The 20,947-nt window shown below is 36.5% G+C and overlaps 1 protein-coding gene across 1 annotated transcript in view; it reads right to left on the bottom strand.

Moving 5' to 3' along the window:
• Window positions 1–2,911: 2,911 nt before the first annotated feature.
• LOC140230433 (E3 SUMO-protein ligase PIAS2-like) overlaps window positions 2,912–20,947 on the bottom strand; it is a 52,768-nt gene continuing 34,732 nt past the window's right edge. The window contains exons 11-13 of the mRNA XM_072310586.1: window positions 6,737–6,906; window positions 5,481–5,521; window positions 2,912–3,140 (exon numbers count right to left, since the gene is read on the bottom strand). Coding sequence (XP_072166687.1) covers window positions 3,003–3,140; window positions 5,481–5,521; window positions 6,737–6,906 — 349 coding nt within the window. The 3' untranslated portion in view covers window positions 2,912–3,002. The remainder of the gene's footprint in view (window positions 3,141–5,480; window positions 5,522–6,736; window positions 6,907–20,947) is intronic.

Raw genomic sequence — 20,947 nt, 5'->3', positions numbered from 1 at the left:
ATCGTAAACATAAAACATTACCATCAATGACAACGAAAACATTGACATTAAAAGTGAACGATGGGATATTACAGAGAAAGGAATAACACTTCTGTAATCAACTGTGAGTTAGACTCTCTGAGCCTGATGGAAGGCCATAGTGGTGGCAGCAATATACTGTAAAACGAGGAATGTTCGCGTGCATTTTAATTTATATATGCACTGAATGCCAGTGGCAGTTCGCGAAAATTTCATGCCGCAAAAAAAGCCGTCAGCTCCAATTCGCGAGAAATTCATGCCGCGAATATATCATGTTTTACAGTAGGTCTACGGATGATAAACAGCCTTTAATCAGTTTTGTTTCTTGGAGACTGATCAATGCCATCCACACACTATTACAATACATGGTCCTAATTTCAATGATGATGATAATGATGATGGTAACAGTAAAAACAGCAAAAACAACAACAATAATTATGATGATGATAATCATCATCGTCATTGTCATCATCGTCGTTATCATCATCATAGTCGTAATAATGCAATCTCTTTCGTCCTTTGTTGCATCTTTGTATTAGCACTACTCTTCGTGAAGACGTTGCCACGTTTATCACAACAGTTTTTCAGGTACTTACTTTCACAGACTTGGGTTAAGGGATACTGTATATGCCATATATTTCGCGAGTCTAAATTTTCGCGAATCGGGAATTCCGACGAATTTGCGAGTGGTTAAATTCGCGATCGTGGAGTCCTGTAATGTACGGAGAAGAGTACAAGCGTACGTCACATTCACATCGGGATCAGAGTCAATATTTTCGCGTGCCTTTAATTTCGCCAACAGCACCTGACTCGCGAAATTCGCGAAAATAAAAACCTGGCAAAATATTCGGCGTATACAGTAGATAGTATGAAAAACATCCAGTAAAAGTACAGGCACAACTCAAACTCAGAGGTTCATAAACTACATAATGGCGCGTAATCATAACTTTCTTCTGAAAGATAACAAAGACACATCACTTTCATTGATAGAAGACTAGAGCATTTAAAGAGAACTGCCGAACCAGAATAATAACAATTTCCCCTTATGAAGTAACAACAGCATTACACTTAACTTTGTGGGACTGAATGTGAGTATGTACAGTAATGGACGAAATGGTACACATTCTTTCTGGTCTCTGTACCAGCACACCTTGCTACTTCATGTCTACAGACTGAAAACATTTATAACCCGTTTTGAATTGTTCCACAAAATCGTTCCCAATTACTCAAAATGCTCATTATGTCTAAATCACCTCTCAGCAGGACTGCTGAATGTGAAAGAGGTCTTTGTGAAAAATCAAGCAAATACAAAATCAAAAATAAGAATGAAAACATTGCAATATTTACTCTGTAGGATTGTGATTGTGTGCTAATCACTGCAACAATGTCTTGTTAACCAACAAATTCATTGTAATATGTTTTTTTTTTCTATGAAAAACAACAGTGATTAAACAAACAGAAAGTACCGGTAAGATGCATTGACACATTGCAGTATCACTTATTTCATTGTCCAATAGTGGGCATGGAAAGTGTAAGGAAAATAATGGTAAAATGATTTTCTACTTTCTCACTTGCTCTGATACACACACACACATACACACACATACACACAAACACACACACACACATACACACACACACACACACACACACACACAAACACACATACACACAAACACACACATCATTGCAGACTTTAATTCTTGGGAAATGATGTGTAAACTAAGGCAATAGAGTTCTACTCCTAATCTCCGAGTCCAATGCCCAACATTCAAACAAGAAGGTCCCATACCATGTACACAAAACCAGTACGAAGTGATTGCCACTGCTGTAATACATAAAATAGTGTGCTAAAACCATGTGCCCGTCCTGAAGGCTAACCGCCACACGCAAGGGAGCATTAAAAAGTGATCTCAGCCCAATAGAGCCAAGAAGTTTCTGCTTCAGTTATGGCTGGTTTCAGCATACAAGACTACATGTATACTGCGTAAGGGACACTTGTAATACAAACAAATGAAGAGGCGGAGTTTGGGCAAGCGTCACATCACACATTTCAAAGACCTCTTGCTCTGTCCCGTTTCAGCAGTGAGCTGTTGCTCTGACGTCTACAATCTTGTACCCTTCCTAGAAGGCATCCATGCCCTTGTTTAATGGACTGCAAGATCATACACAAAGTACACAAACTGTGACGATTAAAAGTGTCTGCGGAATACATACTTTTCAGTAGGTCAAAACTGACAAAATCTTGCAACATGACACATGGCACTTGGTACAGAATCTCGCCACATATTAATGTTTGCATGAAACTGCAGCAATAACAGCAGCAAAGGGAACACTCTTGCTCCAACAAACATGGTCCTGGGCGAGGTCCTAAAACATTTCCAAACAATGGAGTTCCGTGAGAGGGAGGTCTCTGAGCTATGGGGGGTGGGGGCAAAAGTACCCTATGCCTCCAATGCCTATAGGCCTATTTTGACTGTCACCTGCACCTTTCTTATTTTCTCCCATTAAATGACATACTCTGAAAATCATGCTAATACCATCTCCTCCCTCCCCCCCCCCCCCCTTCTGCTACATACAACCCCAGCTCGGATGGACTCTTCTTACCTCTAGGTCTGGCCTTATAATATATTAGGCCTTACTATAGGTCAGACCTGTACAGTCATGACTGAGTAAGTGCTATTTCATCAAAAAGTGGCAGTTTATGTAAAGGAAAAAAAAAGGAGAAAGATAAATGAATAGATTAGATAATAGAATTTAAAAAGAAAAAAAAGATTACTCCATTATCTCACAGAACTGGCTTGGACTCATTCCCTGGAGCCTCCAGGAAAGGCAGGTAAAGGCTAGAAGTCTTGTCCCCTGCTATATATGACACATAATAAAACAATGATAAAACAGCAGAAAGCTGGGCAGTCGCAGGGTTCTACGCTGCTAAGGAAAATGGCTCTTTTCGCAGTCTTTAGTGGCACGTCGATCATCTCGTTTTAATCGAGGGGGATGACATCGGGGGGCCCTATGCCGTGTCCGCTGCCTGTGCTACCGGCCCGGCTGGTGGTGGAGCTGGTGGCAACGCTGCTGCTTCGGCTGGCCCCTTGGTCCATGTAGTATGGTGGTGGCGGGTACTAGAATGGAACAAGTGATTAGAAAATCTGTTGGTGAAAATTTAGATTTAGCAGAGAGAGAACGATAGAGAGAGAGAGAGAGGAGGGATAGAGGAGAGAGGGAAGGAAAGGATTGTGAGAAAGGAAGAATTAAGAGTGAAGGAGATGAAGAAAGAAAAAAGATATCAAAAAAAATCATATACGCTATTCTTTTTTTAAAACAAAATTACACGTGACTCCAGTTACAACGAAGTCCTTGGGACTGGCAGCTTTCTTTTGTTACATTGAAAGTTCATTATTGCCCATAAGAGTAAAGTTATATAAAGATACATATATGATAACTTTGGGACCTGAATTTTTACTTTATTATAGCAAGAGTGTTGGGACCTGAATTTTTACTTTATTATAACAAGAGTGCACCGTCCAGGTTTAAACAAATGATCTTGAGAGAAGATAATGCAATGTGTAAAACATAGGTAATTTGGGGAAATTTGGTCAGCCCAAGTCAAGAAAATACACAAATTTATCCATAGAAAAGTACGTGAATAGCAAATATTCATGGAGGAAATATTATCAGAATATTTTGAGAAGGGAATTATATTTCATTATTACGAATATTTTGTACTGACCAAAAACTCATTTGTATATGTTTCAAAATGCAGTTCATGTCAACTGAATGATTTTTGTTGTTGTTGCTGTTTGTTTGTCTGAATGCATATCTCATTTCTAGCCAGACAAGTTCCTCAAGTCAAATAAGGCAAATCATAGTCCAGAGGAGTTTTCAAATCAGGTTCTGTTCGATTCTGGGTGCAGGCTTAGAGTATTAGCAGGCAAGAGTATTGATGGATTGCAACTTAGTATGACCTTGTGGTCATTTTTGCCATGGTGCCTGCATACACATATGGGTGTAATCTTTCAGGTCAGCCTGTAGAGGGTTGCATGTTTCATTGACAGACTGCTGTGTTTTTTTGACAGATGCATCATTATGGAATTTCATCTGGAGGTACTGGTCGCTGAGGAGACTGATTTCTGTTTGTCGATACTCAGCAATTTCTGCAACGTGTTACAGAGTACCAATACCCTGGAGCTGAATTTGTGTACAGCTCGAATACACAAAAAATAGCCAAAATTCACCTGTGATAGCCCCAAAAGGTATAAATCTTTAGATAAATCAGATCATATCTCCATCAAAATTTAGCACTTGTGGTCAGCGCATTTAAGTTCTGCTTTGTAGCTAGTACTGATGCGTGCACGTTCTAGCTATACGCGTATGTTTTTACGAATAACATTGAGATGCCATGTTGATCGGTTAGCTGATTGTGCACACTCATTGCATATCACTGTTGTTCAAGACGTATTTTGAAAAAAAAAAATATCAATAGCATGATCGTTTCATTGAAAGAATCTGGTAATCGACTAGTCTATTTCAAGGCATTTTTGGTTTTTGTATACTCTTTAAAACTTACATTTAAACCCAAATATATAAAAATCAGAAAGACAAAAAATTCTAATATTTTGCAGACAGTATGTCTCAAGTATATTCTAGAAATATAGCAAACATAATACATAGTGTACTCAGGGTATTGTACACTTTAAGAATCATGTTTCAGAGACATGATTTACAAACAAATTTTTTGTAATTGTACAAACTCCTCGAAAACATTTAGACATTCATGGCTTCAAGAGTGGGGATGTAGTTTTAAAAAAAAAAAAAAAAAAAAGGTCTTTGTAAAACAATAGCAGAATGCCATAACCTGTTGGTAGGTGAACCCCATGTTATCTACAAATGTCCTTCACAAACAAAAAAGATTGTACAAATAGTCATCTTATATAACTCACTTTGACACTTTTCATTTGGGTTTCAATTAGTTTACCTATTATATCTTTTCTTCCCTTACAAGAGAGCTGCCTCGTGATTGTTAATGTGCGTCCTTGTGTGTGCATGTATGTGTGTACTATTCTGTTTTTTTCTATCTCTTAGGCAAATTGTCCTGTCTTTTTTTTTGTGCAATTTGACTTTTTTTCCCTTTTTTTATGAGGGGACTGCATACTTCAATCTCTGTTTTTTAGCAGTTCCCTCCATTTCCAACAGTTTTGTTTCTAAGTTTACCATAATGGTATAGCATTTATTTGTATCTCTGTCAATAATTTACCTGTGTCTCTATTACATGTTATTATGTTCATCGCATTGTTGTACTGATTTCGTGACATTATTTGCATATGCGAACATTTCATCGTATCCCTTATTTGTTGAAAATGAAATAAATCAACTCAAATAATAATTTCTGCCTTATTTTTTGTCTCTACAGATGTAAAAACATACACACAAACAAACAAACAAACTCTGTTGCTGCATCTTACCTGAACTCGGTCACTTTGAAGCAGGGAGTAGAGGTCAATGTCTGTCGATCAAAAAAACAAGAGTACAAAAAGGGATGACTTGTAAAGCCCCTCAAACACAAACAACATGGAAACAAAACCAAGAGAACTGAAATTATTGCCTGCTGGCCACTTGTGTCATCACGTCACATCGCAGTCAGAAAAATGATTAGTAATAAAAGTGTGGATTTGTTCATGATAAACTCTTTCCTCGTGAGCTGATTGGTTGCTATGCTCTGTGCCCAAGTTACACATCATCAACTTGGACTGGGTATTGATACTTTAAATTCACTTATAGTGCACTTGTATTCCTCAAGGCATGCACTCTTGTGCAACAAGGCCTGTCTTCATTCATTAATTATACTCCCATTTTTATTTTCATTAATTACTCAATTAATTAATTAATTCTTCTTCTTTTTTTTTGATGGTGGTGGTGGTTTGGTGCAGTGTCTTTTTTAAATTCTTTTGCTCATACATGTAAGGTAAAGTGAAAAAAAATTTTGAAATTGAGCATTTTGTTGTTCATTCATAATTATTTTTAATAATTGCACAATTTTCTAAAGTCTCCTGAATGTGTTACTTTTTCTTAAACTGGCAAAATATACTTTTGAAGATTCTAGTTCTTATTTCTCTCTTAAATGGGAAAATTTTATTAAATTAACTTTGCAATTTTGTGCAGATTTCATGACTTTGATCCATTTTCATTGTATCGTTCTCTAACATAAAATATGCAGCAAAAATCAGAGGTACCACTTTAATAATTACAAGATGATGATTTCCGCAACAAAATTTCCGAGACTCATAGGTTAACTGGACATTGAGGAGACAAGCCCCATGTAAAACATACAGAAGTTTTGGGGCCTGATACATAGAATGCTGAAGAACATACAAAGAAGGCAATGTGAGCTATTGTCGCTAGAGTGACAAGACCTTGTATTTCAAATTTTGGTGAAAATGACATTAAAAAAAAAAAAAAAATTAATGGTCAGATAATCAGTTGAGTAATGTCTTGTCCAAATCCTAGCTGTCTTACCCCAAAAATGAAGCCACCATGCCACGTCAAAGTAAAGGCAATCCCATTTGTCGTAGTGCTTGACTGCCATGTTTTGTTTTTGTTTTTTTGCTCTCCTGAACATTTGACATTTTTTGTGATACAAGGTCTTGTCACTCAAGTGACGCTATGCTTCACTGCCTGAAGCTAGATTCTACTGGCATCAGGATTGGACCGTCCATCTTACCGTGGTAGTCGGCCGAACTGGCTGACAAGGGGTGGAGACCCAGCAGGGTGTTGAACTCCGGGTACATGGAGAGCGAGGAGGGGGCGATATCCATGGAGGGCACGATGCGGTGTCCCACCGATGACACCGGGGGGATGAGGGAGTGAGGGCCACTCTCAATGAAGGATGGACTGTAGGGCGTGGTCGAAAAGAAGACATTGTGAAGAAGTGTGAAAGCACTTTGGTGGTATTTAGGTGTAGTGACTTTTGCATAACTTAAATATCAAATTTCAATTCCCTGCAATACTGTGAACATGATAACGATATTGGTATTGCAACAAGGAAAGTATTGCAGTTGTCTTCAGATGATCGTCTGTAGTATGTTGAATTACATTTGTGGTGGTTTTGTTGGACTGCTCAAGAATCAGAGAAAGTCTACGGCATCACATTTAAAGCACTGCAGGGTAGTACACATCTTTGTTGTGTTCAAATGTATTACAATATACAGGTATTGGTAGTCTCCTGTGTATAAATCAAGTCCATCATCTCGTATTTACATAATTTTTATCATTTGCACCATCAACTGATGTACAGAAACAAAGTTGTGAAGTGATTTATGAGGTGCACCTAGAATATACTTTTAAAACAAGACAAACATATTTCAGCATATATTTTTGGTCAGCTTTCATTTGCTGAAGCCAGGGCCTCATTTCACATAAAGTTGCTGTGACAGCAACTCTCGCTGCAGTGATAAGCTTCATGGTATCAATGACAAGAAATCTCCTTCCTGATAGGCTACAAGAAGGTGATATTCTGGCAAGAGTTGCTATCCTCGCATCTCTTATGAAATGGGACCCAGAAGTGTATCCTACTGTGTCACTATGTTGTAGATGAAAATCATTGCATGATCCCATTAATATGTTACCATTAACAGACTGTCACTGCTACAACACATTCAAATCTATTCAGACAGAAGCCCTATTGATCATTGTCACACCTACTACATTGTAATCTATGGACAATAATGTAAGTGTACATGAATGCAGTCAAATTAAGGTCATAGTCACTGGTGTCTAGTTGTTAGTGCAGTAATTGTGTTAAAATTAGATCAGAATTGTTATACAACACAGAAGTCAGGTTAATCAAAGATTGGTTGACTAATCTAGACAAATATAGCAGTGAGAAGAGTGAAGAGTCTGTGAAAAAAAAAGCAAAAAAAAAAAAAGCAAACGAAACCCCACAACAAAAAACAGCATGTTGATTAGTAATTCTACATTTAACTATGTCTGATGGGATGGATACACAATTTCTATGACAGGCTGCACTGTAGTTTAATTCTTCTCACTAAGTCTTTGAAGTGAAATCCATTTTATGTGTAATACTGACTTTTGAATTAGAGAAGATCAAACAGACACAGCATCATAAGTTTCAATAAAGAAAGTTGAAAGAAAGACAGAACGTTAATATGAAATATCAAAACGTAGCATGACCTCACAAAAGAGCGATATTGGTCATTGTTAAGCATGCAAAATGGATGACATGATGATGTCGTCACCTCACAAGACTTCCATTTGCTTGAACTTCCACGAAACATTGCTTTTGTGACTCAAATTTGGGAGTACAAAAATGTATATTTTGGATCAAAAATTTATGCTCGAGTGATTGGTTGAAAGAACTTCATGTGATTATAGGTATTTTCAGCTATGTCAGAATGCTGGCATGTTTGACACTCCATATTTGAAAAATGATGTCATAAAGCAATTCTGACATCGCGCACTCTTTCCAACCATCACTCTGTGAAATATAATAATTTCTAACAAAACAATTGTTACATCACAAAGCAATTCTGAAACTGCTTCCTACGGTCGCATCCACCACACAATTTCTCGCCCAACACTTTTTGCCCTTGTTTTGTTTACATTTTTTTATACAAAATATTACATTTATTCTCCCCCTAATGTTGAGTTTCTGGTTAAAACTATAGGCCTCAGTGTCTCAAATTTTTGAGTTTCAGGATTCATCAGTGATAACTTAATTAGAGATCATAGTTGCTTAATTATTGAGAAAAGAGAATGGCTTCTAACCAATGGGTTCAAATCAACTTGGAGATTGGTGAGGTGATTCACATCAGTGATTGTCTTTGATGTTGCTGCTTCAGGGAAAGTGCATCATCTCCAAAATGTCAAACTTTCTTACAAATCTTAAAAGAAACTTTCGTCTGAACTATTTAACATAATTTTTCTCATCAGAGTCAATTTGAATGTGGAGTAGAGTTTCCCATCTTTGATCCTGAATTACTTGTATGTGTTATCATGTCAATTCGGAATGTATGGAGGAAACCAGCATTACTGAAATTCATCAGAGAATCAAAGACAATATCACATGGCATGGTGAACGGGATGCACACTCGAGGCCCTACTTTATAATGTGCCAGTTTCTGGTCATATTTTGCACATGAGCAGAAAAAGGTGATTTTCACTGACAGGCACACTGGTCTTTAAATTCACTGAGATACGCATCCGTGATGCAAAGAATATTCATGTGATCCTTGTAATATTCCCCAAATGCTGCTTGCCATTAATCTATTTGACAGCAACAAAGCATTCCTTCAAGCCTAGTATTTGGCAATATTAATAGAAAAAGTTTGTTCTCGCACTGAATGCAAAACAACTGAACAGAAACTTCTCAAATTGTCAATTGGCAGACCATTCTGGTCACTTGGTCTACACAAGTTCAGGCTTTATTTGAACATGAATGCCATAAATACTGTTACGTCGGGTAAGCTTCTAAAATGCATTATGCCGCTTTGAAAACAAGTGATGTGCCTAACCAAGTGAAAAAAAAAAAGCAAGTTATTTGTTCAGATGCGCACATAAGCTAATTGCAAACTGGCTTATTACATGGTGCTGTACATATAGGCTGAGTTTATGCATGGAACAAACATCACAACAAGTGTTAGTTTCTTGCAGAGACTGACCACATCAAGATAAACACATGTGTACTGTGAGATCGTCATGACTGTACAATTTTCCATTGATCATGTATAAAGAACTGACGCTTTTTCTGCTGTAATTGTGTAAAATATAATGGTATTCCGGGCTGAGTAACTTAAAAAACAACAACAAAAAACAAACAAACAAAAAACAGAAAGAAAGAAAATGAATTGTCATGGTTGTGTGTATAAACTATATGGCAAGTTGTGAGACAATGACATCATCAACTCACGCATTTGCATATCTATATCAGGGGCCGCTGAACGTTTTTCATTCTCGGTTTCCATTTTCAAAAGAGGGAAGTAAAATTCTAATAGCCCCCCCCCCCTCCAAATGAATCTATAATCTACTTTCCAAATATCTGATAATCACATGTGCAATGATTGAATCTTCATCAAATCCTGTTCTGATGCCCTTCCTATTCTTAATTGTCCTTTCCGGAGCTCAATTTCCTTTAAAAATTGTTTGCACTTGTCTTGACCACAATTATTTCAGACTTAGGTCAGTCAGAACTTCTAACCTGCTTATATAATATTCAGGACTTCTGATGTGAAGCTTTATATATATATATATATATATATATGGGATGAGTGGTATTATCTACAGCATCTGTCATATGGTAAAATCTATCAACTGCTGGAATGAATGTTGAAGGAATTACAGTTATTTTGAATAATGAGCAAGATAAAAATCTTCCATTGGCACAATTTTTATGTGCAGAACACGGACAACCAAATATCTTTTAATGGAGAAAAAGATATATCTCTGACAATCATGGTTTAACAAGATGGAACATCTGATGGATGAAAACACAGCAGAGTAGAAGAAAGGACAAATGTAAACACAAACATGCACACACACACACGCAAACACCTGATTACTAAGGCCTTCAAACCCTAACCTTTCCAACAAGTGTGTTTATCATAGGCTAATGACAGACCAAGAAGAGGTTAGGGAGTCCTCAAGAAACAAAAGAACCGTATCATATATTCTCCCGTCCAAATTTGTGCGGCAACATAATAATGCTCATGCTCCATCCGACATGCTCCAACTCACTTCACATGCATTTTCACATGATTCTGTGCCTTGTGCACCATGTATAGAAAGTGTGCGTCAATATGTGCCTGTGTGCATTCCTGTAACGGCCATTTTTGAAGGCACTTATACATGCCTAAAACAGATATGCACATGCAAGTTACATTGTACACACGCAATTATCGAAAACCACTCCCACAAGCAGAATGAAAGAGAACTGCTACTAGCATGTCTACGGTGAGAGACTTGAGTGCACCAATTAAAGGTAAAAAAGACTTTTGGAAAGGAATCACGATTCATCTTCCACCATACTGGAATTTGCTTGCAATATACAGAAAAAAAAAAATCTACCGAGAAACATTGCCAGGATAATGAGTTGATTTTGAGTATTTTGAGCTCAAAAGTGAAAAAGTTTTGATCGTAGTATACAATTTCTATCCCCTAAGCGCTCTCTCCATTCAAAAGTGGGCAGGTAAAACGTTACCTGATGATTGATAGTACCCTACCAATCATATTTTCCTACAAGTTGTATGGGATTCACTCTCACACAGAAGATCAATGGATACTGCTACTGCCCAATTTGTAATCAATTATAAAACATTGCATAACAACTATGATCAGATATGTTCTCAGATTGCACTACTCTTGGGGTATCTTTTTGGCTAATATTTCACACTTTTCATTGTCACCCAAAGGAAATTGTGTTATCATAGCATTATTTCACATATTCATTATGCATGTGTGGTCATTTTGGAGCAAAATGTTGAGTTTCTGAAGGCATACAGAAACTATGTTTTACCTAAATCAATGTCATCTAGATACTCTATTGTCAAAGTTACAATAGAAACAGAGATGTGATATGTTTGCTTCTCTGTGGGCCACCACACCCATACAGCTTTTGCCAGTAGGTGATTATATTGTGGTCTGGGAAACAGGCCATCCAAGGTTCAAAAACTTTGGGGAGATATATGCTGGAAAGATAATGTTACCAATCTTTGATGCTTCTTTGAACAACCACCATATTTTCCCCCTCCTATCACATTTTGCAAAGCATGGAATAAACAAAAAATCACAATTAAAAGAAAATGATACATAATATCTTTTGGGGTAATTACATGGACTCACTGAATGGCAAAAAAAAGAAGAAAAAAAAAAAGACCTACATGTGCATGAGGGCTTTGCAATGATGTCACTGTTGCTTTTTCGTTTCCAAAAATTTTACACATTTCAACCTCCACATTTCATATATATATATGTATGTATGTATGTATGTATGTATGTATATATATATATATATATATGTATGTATGTATGTATGTATGTATGTATGTATATATATATATATATATATATATATATATATATATATATATATATATATATATATATATATATATAGATAGATATAGATATATATAGATATAATATATAGATATATATAGATATATACATATATCAGGCTCAACACTAACTTTTTTTGTCTGGTGGCCTATTTGGGCCAAAAAAAAGAGATCTTGTAGTTGCCCGAAAGCAAGTAACAATTCAATTTGAATCTTAGTGGCTACCAAAAGATAAATTTGGTGGCCTGACACAAACTTTTAGTGGTCCTGGGCCAACTGGGACACAAGTAGTGTTGAGCCTTGTATGTACACATGAATGTATATGTTGATGTGGAGGGTAAAATGCTATATAGGCCATACCATGTTGATTGTCAGATGGTGTTAGGATATGTTAGTTGGTAACAATGACGATCACTCATGCTCTCTACATTCTACTGTCTACAACACACAATGCCGTGATGGGTGAATAGTTTTGGTACAAAATTACTTTCATGGAATATAAGCTTCACACAAGTCATTCCAGGCTCACTATCTCTATTTGCACCACATTACTGGTATTAGGTTCACAGTTTGTTTGTTTTTTTCTTTTCTTTTCTTTTTTTTTTCACTGAGAAAATATAATTTTTACACACTTAGAAATTGTGGTGTTTAGGTTCAGACATTGTTGAACTTTGCCGATTGAGTTCTATGAAGATTTTCAAATGCATGAAAAAGCTCTCCAGCAAACAAAAATTTTGGAGAATTACGCTGTCATTATCACAAAATTTATGAACGATATCACCATGTGCATAAAACATCTAAGAAATGGTATATTTTAACACTGTTCTCCATGGAAAATGTACATTGTCACTTCTGTCTTTTTTTATTTGATTTGATTTGATTTGATTTTTTTTTTTTTTTTTACCGCGACAGCAAAATTTGACGACAGTTAAACTGAAATACCCATAACCAGTTTTTACTAATACAGCATCTTTGAATTACGTTCGTGCATGCTATCAAGAGTAAACGGCCCATGACCAATTCATGCAAAAACTATCAACAGCAACACAATCGCAGTCTAAAATGCCGTTCTGTAACATATGAGCACCCGATACCTTAAGAAAAATAAGTGTGACATATGCTGATACTCGGGACATTTCCATGAAAGTTATTTTGTACCATTGCATGACAGGATGCTTATAAACAAGACAACAAAAAACACAGCAAAGCTACGTGAGTTACATTCCATGCACGCAGAGGATGCTTCTCCTGTTTTAATTCTGTTCTTACCGAAATCTGATGTCCAAAAGCAGTCACAGCAAAGGGGATACAAATTTATATACATTGTAAATCACAGTCATGTCTACAATTCATCAAAAGTCACAAGAAGTAAAATTCTATGAACCATGAGGAAAAAAACAATAAACAAACAAACAAACAAACAAAAGCACACGCAATATCTGCACCCAAAAATGATAAGAGTGGCCATGCAAGCCACTTCTGTAAATGCTGATTTTTTTAATTTTTTTTTTTTTTTTTTTTGCGTACAGATATTTTCTCAAATGGCAGTACATCACACGTTTGTGTGAGCTGTTAATTTCGAGCTTTGTCATGTTCTCATTATCATAACTGCTAAAAAAATGAACACATGCGCTCAGAACAAAGTGTGACTTCTCAATGAAACCGATTTCTTAACACATAGTCTTTGATTGAAATGAGATTAAATCTCTAAGAAAAAGGTACGAACATTATTAAGGATTTGAGCACGGGAACCATTAGCGAGTACAGTAGTGTTCAGCTTCAGCGTGCACATAATTTTGAGTGTGCCAGTGCCGGACAAGACTTGCCATAGCTAGTGTTACTCAAGTGTGGGAAAATTTTTTGTTTTCATTTTTGTCAAAATTTTTGCAAGTTGCTCTTTTTGCGATTTAGAACCTATTTGCAAAAGTTTGCAAGGATAAAACCACTGCAATAATTTCAGCATTTACAGTATTCGCTATCTGAAAGTCTATTTTGATTTTTGATACCAAATCAGACCAAAGCATGCATGATTAAGACTTGGAAATTTCAGATGAAATGAATGTTGGCCTTTGGTTGCGCTAATACTGCCAAACGAGGAATGTTCGCGTGCATTTTAATTTCGCGAATTTCGCAAGCACCAAGATTCGCAAAATTAAAATGCATACGACAGTTTTTGTCTACACTATTATGCATTGAACACCAGTGGCAATTCGCGAAAATTTCGTACCACGAAAAAAGCCGTTGGCTTCAGTTCGCGAAAATTTCATGCTCCGAATATAAAATGTATTATGTTTTACACTAATATCCCTCATCATGAATTTGGTCTAGACGCAATGTTCCACCACGACCTTCAGCATCAATGACCCAACCCCCAATCTCTGAATTTCACCTGGTATTTCCCTGGCCAAAATGTCTGCTTCTAAATTCATATTATCAATATTGACTGTCTTTTCATTTCCTTTTGTAATATTTACACTGATCATAAATTTCTTTTCAACAGTACATGATTTTAGACTCAATGCACACAATGGAGGGAAAATGGCACCCATTAAAGGTGCTAACAAAAGTGAATGTTTAAACTCTCAATGCAAGTGTCTGAAGTGTCTCCTCCAGGATAAAATATAGTGTACACAGTCAAGTGATTACAGATTGATCTGTTGCCTCCAACTTATAGTAACTTCACACAGATTTGGCTCACAGAACGAGTGAGCAAATAGGTCAAAGCCCAATCCAAACAGTCTGCCCATGATCTCATAATAAAAAAAAAAATCCAAGAAAATGCCCCACAAGGTGTGTTTTAAAAAACAAACAGGAAGCTGTATTCTTCCAATGAGAAAAGCAACATTCAAGCTATTAAAGCAATATTTACAGGCTTCTTTAAACTATGAAGGGCAAATACGATATTTCTTTTCATCTTTTCTAATAAATTTTGCAAATTAAAATGACAGGTGCCTGTATCATCTATCTGCACTTGAACTCCTGACATTAAAAATTTGAAACTCTGTACATATTCTAGGTACTCTCACAAAAATCAAATTGATGCCTCTTTCAGAAATATACACACTATCTGTCAAATGTTTTCCAAGCACAAATTAATCTTTTCCTGGGGCACGCACGCAATTTGAAAAATGATGACCACAGATCATTGCTCAGCTGTTGCGACCAATAACTCATTTCTAAAAATGGACTTTTTAAAATGTTGGGAAATCTTCACTCAAAATTTGAAAATTTTACATTCACTGAAATTCTGTGCTTGAAGATAATGATCATACAAATCTGCTACATCTCCATTAGATATTTACAGACACATTATTCAGCACTTGGACCACACTGATAAGTTTTCAAAACGCACCTCTTGGCCGAGAATATTGCTTTCATCTACTTTTGAGATTCACTCGCTCTATTGGGTGAATATTTGTTAATGGTACCCTAACTGAAAAACCCTTTAAATGGGTTACATCACAGAAACAATTTATCAAACATTTAGACAAACAACACACAGACACACACCTTGATTTCTTTTCTCAAATTCTTGGTTTGAATCTAGTCTCAAAATGCATTCTACTTTATTCTCCCACAGAACAATGTGTCTACTTCTAGCTGAGGTGAGTGAAATTTGGGGGCAAGTTCACATGCAGTTGCGTCAATGAGTTTGATAAGGACCAATCAGTGGGGATGACAAATAAGAATGCTTAAAAATGGGAGATGTTTCAAGATGACGATTTGTAGCTGGGCTGGTTTACTCAAGGATCTTTGAGAACTGTAGTTCCAACTGGCCATATTTATTCAAACATCTGTCAATTTTCTAGGGGATGCACAAAAGAATTCCAAGGAGAACCTTTGTGCCTTTGGTCCTGGCATTTGATACCACAATCTTTTTGAGCAATCTGAAGATTTATTTTGAACTCTCGCATAATTTTGGGTATATTTTGCTTGTTTCTTCATTTAATGAAGTGAACTTTCACCAAATGGTAGCACATATTATCAAAAGTCACTCCCATCCAGAAATGTGTGCAAACATGTAAATCTGAGCTGTATGTTGTAAAATTGTACTTTCCTGGGGTCCGTTCACATTTCTATGACAAATTTGCTCTCAGCCAATCAGATGCTAGGATTTTAGTAGCTTGTCACATCTATGACAACTTGTCACTGATGACAAGTTTTATGAAACAGGCCCCTGATGATACGATTTTATCACATTTGCAACTCCATATTTAACACCTTCCTGTGTAAACACCACAACAAACCCAACACCAGAAACTTCTGTGATCCAGTGAAATAACACTTCAAAGTTGAGGGGGATTTTTTTTTTTTTTTGGTGATTTTTGTCATTTTTTTTTTGGTGTGATTTTGTAGAAAGCAACTTTTTTGTTGTTGTTTTTTTAACCAAGACAATGTATCTGCATGAAATTGGTGAGATTTGGAGAGAGGTTAGGTCTTTTTTTTTTTCATTTTACTCATCTATTTATTCACTCTTTTTTTTTTTTCATTTTACTCATCTATTTATTCACACCAAGCCATGAGCTGTGTGTGTGTTTTTGAGAGCTCTCACATAGCAAAAACTTCTCATACCACCGTTACGTCGCAGAATGCATTAAGCCTATTGCTCTGCAACCCAACTCGACACCAAAGAAAGACCAATAAAACTCACAGGTTGTGGCGTATTCTCACTTAAAAGTGCACAGAACTGGGAGTCCGAAAGTATGTCAGGCTTATATGAATGAAACCAGGACAACTGGTGAAAATTCCAAGTTTGGGTGGTATCCGATTTTTGTCTAGATTCAAATTGAGCCGTCTGGTGACAAGCAACAGAATATGGACTCTAGGTGTCAATGTTATGTAATCACACACTCAATTTAGCATGTTGCATACCTTTCTGTTAAAAGAACATGTGATTTTGCTAGATGTAAAAGTCCCATTTCCCCTTTAACCCTATTCTAACTGGGGGGGGGGTCAAATTGACCCCCCCCTCGACATTTCGCGCCACCATTCCGCAACGCGCAAAGATTTTGCCGCGGCGTTTTGTGACTTTTTTCATTGAAGTCTCCCGCATATTTTGAGACCAAATTTGCGACGTCCGGGTACACCGTTCTGAAGTTACGCAATGTTTTGCATATGCATGTCAACCCAAAAACAGCTGAAATTCATGATTTTGTGTGCAAATCCAATGCAAATTGTGTTTTTTTGTTTAATTGATATGAATTGGATTATTTCAACTTTTAACCATTGAAATTAATCAATTCTATTGTAGATCAGCTTTGAAAAGTGCCTGCAACAAATTTTGGCAAAAAAACAATAGAAAACAAAAGGTCGAAAAAACAATAAAATACATAAGAAATTAACAAAACAATACAAAACAAAAGAAACTGACTTTGATTGCGCTATTTTTTTATAAGAAAATTGTTTGATATGTCTTGAGGAACTCTGACACAAAAATTTAGCAATCCTTCAATCTTTTTAATGGAGTTATAGGTGAAAATATGATTTCATGCGTTAATTTGCATAATTAATTCATTAAAAAATATAAAATCAAACTTTTTCTATTGTATGACCATATAATCTTGTAGTTGACATCCGGCTCTATGTACAGGCAAAATTTTGCGGCGATCGCGCGATCGGCGGCCGAGATCTGAAGGGGGGGTCAAATTGACCCCCCCCCAGTAAAAACTTGGTCTCAAATAGCCCAGTTAGAATAGGGTTAATATCAAACTCAAACAGCCACATCATCCGAAACCAAACCAACCCTTTGAAAAACATGTCCTCAAGAATAGACTGGCAACACAGAGGAATAAGGCAAGATGACTATACAAAGAAAGAAAGACAGAATACAATGTGCAAGGTGGCAAAAAGCATATCACATGACAATATATGAATAAACTAGGGGGGAAAAACAAGTACTGCAAGTGGAATCAAAGAAACAATAACATGAGAAAAAAAGCTATTAAATCAAGATGCATTCATAAACAAATAACACAGGAAGGATAAACGGAAGTGTTAGTGCAAGCTATAACTAATGAAGGTTGCATGGAAACTAATATCACACATGAATAACACTGAATATGATCACATTAACATAACAAAAGCATGTAACATAAATATTTATGAAGCTCACAAAGAGACTTTGAGAGAAAGAAGATGAAGATGAGTGAAGATGAGACTCATCACAAGAGCACATTAACACACAAACACTCATAAATCCAATATTTTATGCATAATGAATGGACTGTAATATCATTATCTATGAAAAAAAAAAACCACCCCACATATTTTGAGACTGCTGTTGATAAACTTCTTGAAAGATGCTTCATCTACCTCTATACAATCAGCCTCTTTTACCCACTTTATTTCCTTTCTCTTTCGATACGTGCAGAACCAACACCCTTTGTCATTCCATATGGGTGCACGACCAACAATGCAATGTGAAACTCATGTAAAAACTGGGACCCACTGACAAGGCAGGCATAAACACTATGCTACTATTATAATAATGACCAATTAGCTTCTAGAAAAAGTACTTGGTACAGTAGCTGTTACACTGCTTGTGTGAAATTGCAGGCTGTAAGTCTTCCACGCCAGAGGATAAGGACCAGACAGTATGTATATTAATTACTCTGTCTGTACCTAACCTAGTGAGGAAAGGTATGATTTTAAGTTTACATGGCATTAACCCTAAAAAGACTGGGGGGGGGGGGGGAGGGCCTAAAAGGCCCCCCCCCCCTCGACATTTTGTGTGATTACTCGGCAACGCGCATTGCTTTCACCGCGACGCTCTATGACTTTTTTCTTTTGAGTTTCCCGCACATTTTGACACCAAATTTGTGACACCCGGGGTATGGTTCTGATGTTATGTAACTTTTTGTACGTGCACATCGAACTGAAAATGGCTCCAAAATGTGATTTTGTGTACAAAGTGAATGCAAATTGATATTTTTCACATGGTTCATTTAAATATGCTTATTTTTACTCTCAATGGCTGAAATCAATTTGTTTTAGCAGTATTGTTCTTCAAAAACATCTGACGTAAAATTTTGCTGAAAAAAAAAGACAAAAACAAAAGGTCAAAAAACAAAGAAATTCATAAAACAATAAAACACATAAGAAATAAAGTTTGATACAGAATTTTTTTTTTCAAGTACATTTGCTAAGAATGCCATAAAGAGTATTTGGACCAAAAATTTGCACTTTTAGAACTTTAATCAATGATTTATAGCAAAAAGTCTGATTTTTGCATAAATTAGCATAATTAATTGATATAAAACAAAAGAACACTATTTTGAAAAATCTAATTATATGTGATCTTGTAGATTACATCGCACACTATCATTGTGCAAATTTTCGCGGTGATCGCGCGATCCACGGCCGAGATCACAAGGGGGGGGGGCCCTTTAGCCCCCCCCCAGGTCTTTCCAGCTACCAAATACCCCAGTCATTTTAGGGTTAAAAAACAAATAAACAAAAAACAAAAAAACTCCTATTGAGCCCACTGCACAGAGATTATGTTGGTACTTGATCAATGCCAGCAGATGAATAGAGAAGTAGTTTAGAGGATTTTAATGCCACACTATGGACTTCTCATATGGGGGTGGACAAGGTTATTTGTTATACATTAAAGGGTGTGTACAGTTCTGGTCAAGGTGAGGATTTAGCTTTTAACGTTTTGCGAGATATTCAGAAACCACTCTATGAGATGTCAAAGAGCATGCAGTTCTAAGGGGTATCAAAAGTTTATTTGATGAAAATTGGTTTTGAAATGGCCGAGATATCCAAAAACAAGGTAAAACAAAGAGATCCTAATAAAGTTGTGGCATCTCGCCTTTTATTATAAGCACTTTTTTGGATATCTCAGCCATTTGAAAACCAATTTTCATCAAATATACGTTGAATACTTCTTAAAATTACATGCTCTTTTATATTTCATAAGAGGCTTTTCATTATCTCACTTAGGAATGTTCAAAACAAGTATCCCCACCTCAACCAGTACTGTACAGTCCCTTTAACAGATATACACTACATCACCAGATGGCCAATGAAATTACAGCAAGACAACAGTGCTGATCATCTTACATTTATAGAATCTAAACAGAAAATGCGTTTATAGTCTGGACAGACAATGCACTGCAAACCAAAACTGATGTTAAGTTGGACTTTATGCAGTAGCTTAGTAGCACTGATGGTGATGAGGGTAAACATGGATGGAAAAGGCACACGCACAAGCAATGGTGACATGGAAGATACAAATTTATTACGCAGTACATCCACTAACACAAATGGTCAAATGTCAAAAAAACAAAAAAACACAAACAACAAAAAACAAACAGACAGACAAACAAAAGGCAAGGACATGCAGGACATGTTCAACTACCATTGGCACGCATCATTCTGCACTTAAACAAAATGCATCAAACGCCACATGCGTTTGTAGAGATGAAACCTCTGAGGAGCAATTAAAGTTTATTGCTGCATTTCCTGGGTGTGTTTAGAAGCTGCACTAGGCATCAATTTCTAAACTTCACAGCTCAACTATTCTCTACTCTTGGCCATACGCAAGCATTTACAGCATGTTGCTTTGAAGTCTAAACTGAGATTCTGGCATGAGCAACATCCACTGTATGAAATGGAAACAGCACATGGTGACATTGTGGAAAGGCATAAATATGTTTTTGTTATATCAAAGGTTATTACCTTTTGGCTCTCAAATGAAACAAATCAGCTACAAGCTTTGAGGTGCTAATGACACTAAAAGCTGCACTAATGTTCTCGTATTCAACTGATGTAATGCAGATAAAAAAACCAATAAAAACGTGCTCCACCCTACACAAAACACACGCATGCAGTGCTTCCATGTTAGATGGTCTACTTCAGAT

This window comes from Diadema setosum, chromosome 7, assembly GCF_964275005.1.
Source record: "Diadema setosum chromosome 7, eeDiaSeto1, whole genome shotgun sequence".
In the NCBI taxonomy this organism is placed as follows: domain Eukaryota; kingdom Metazoa; phylum Echinodermata; class Echinoidea; order Diadematoida; family Diadematidae; genus Diadema; species Diadema setosum.
This window is presented reverse-complemented; position numbering and strand designations above follow the sequence as displayed.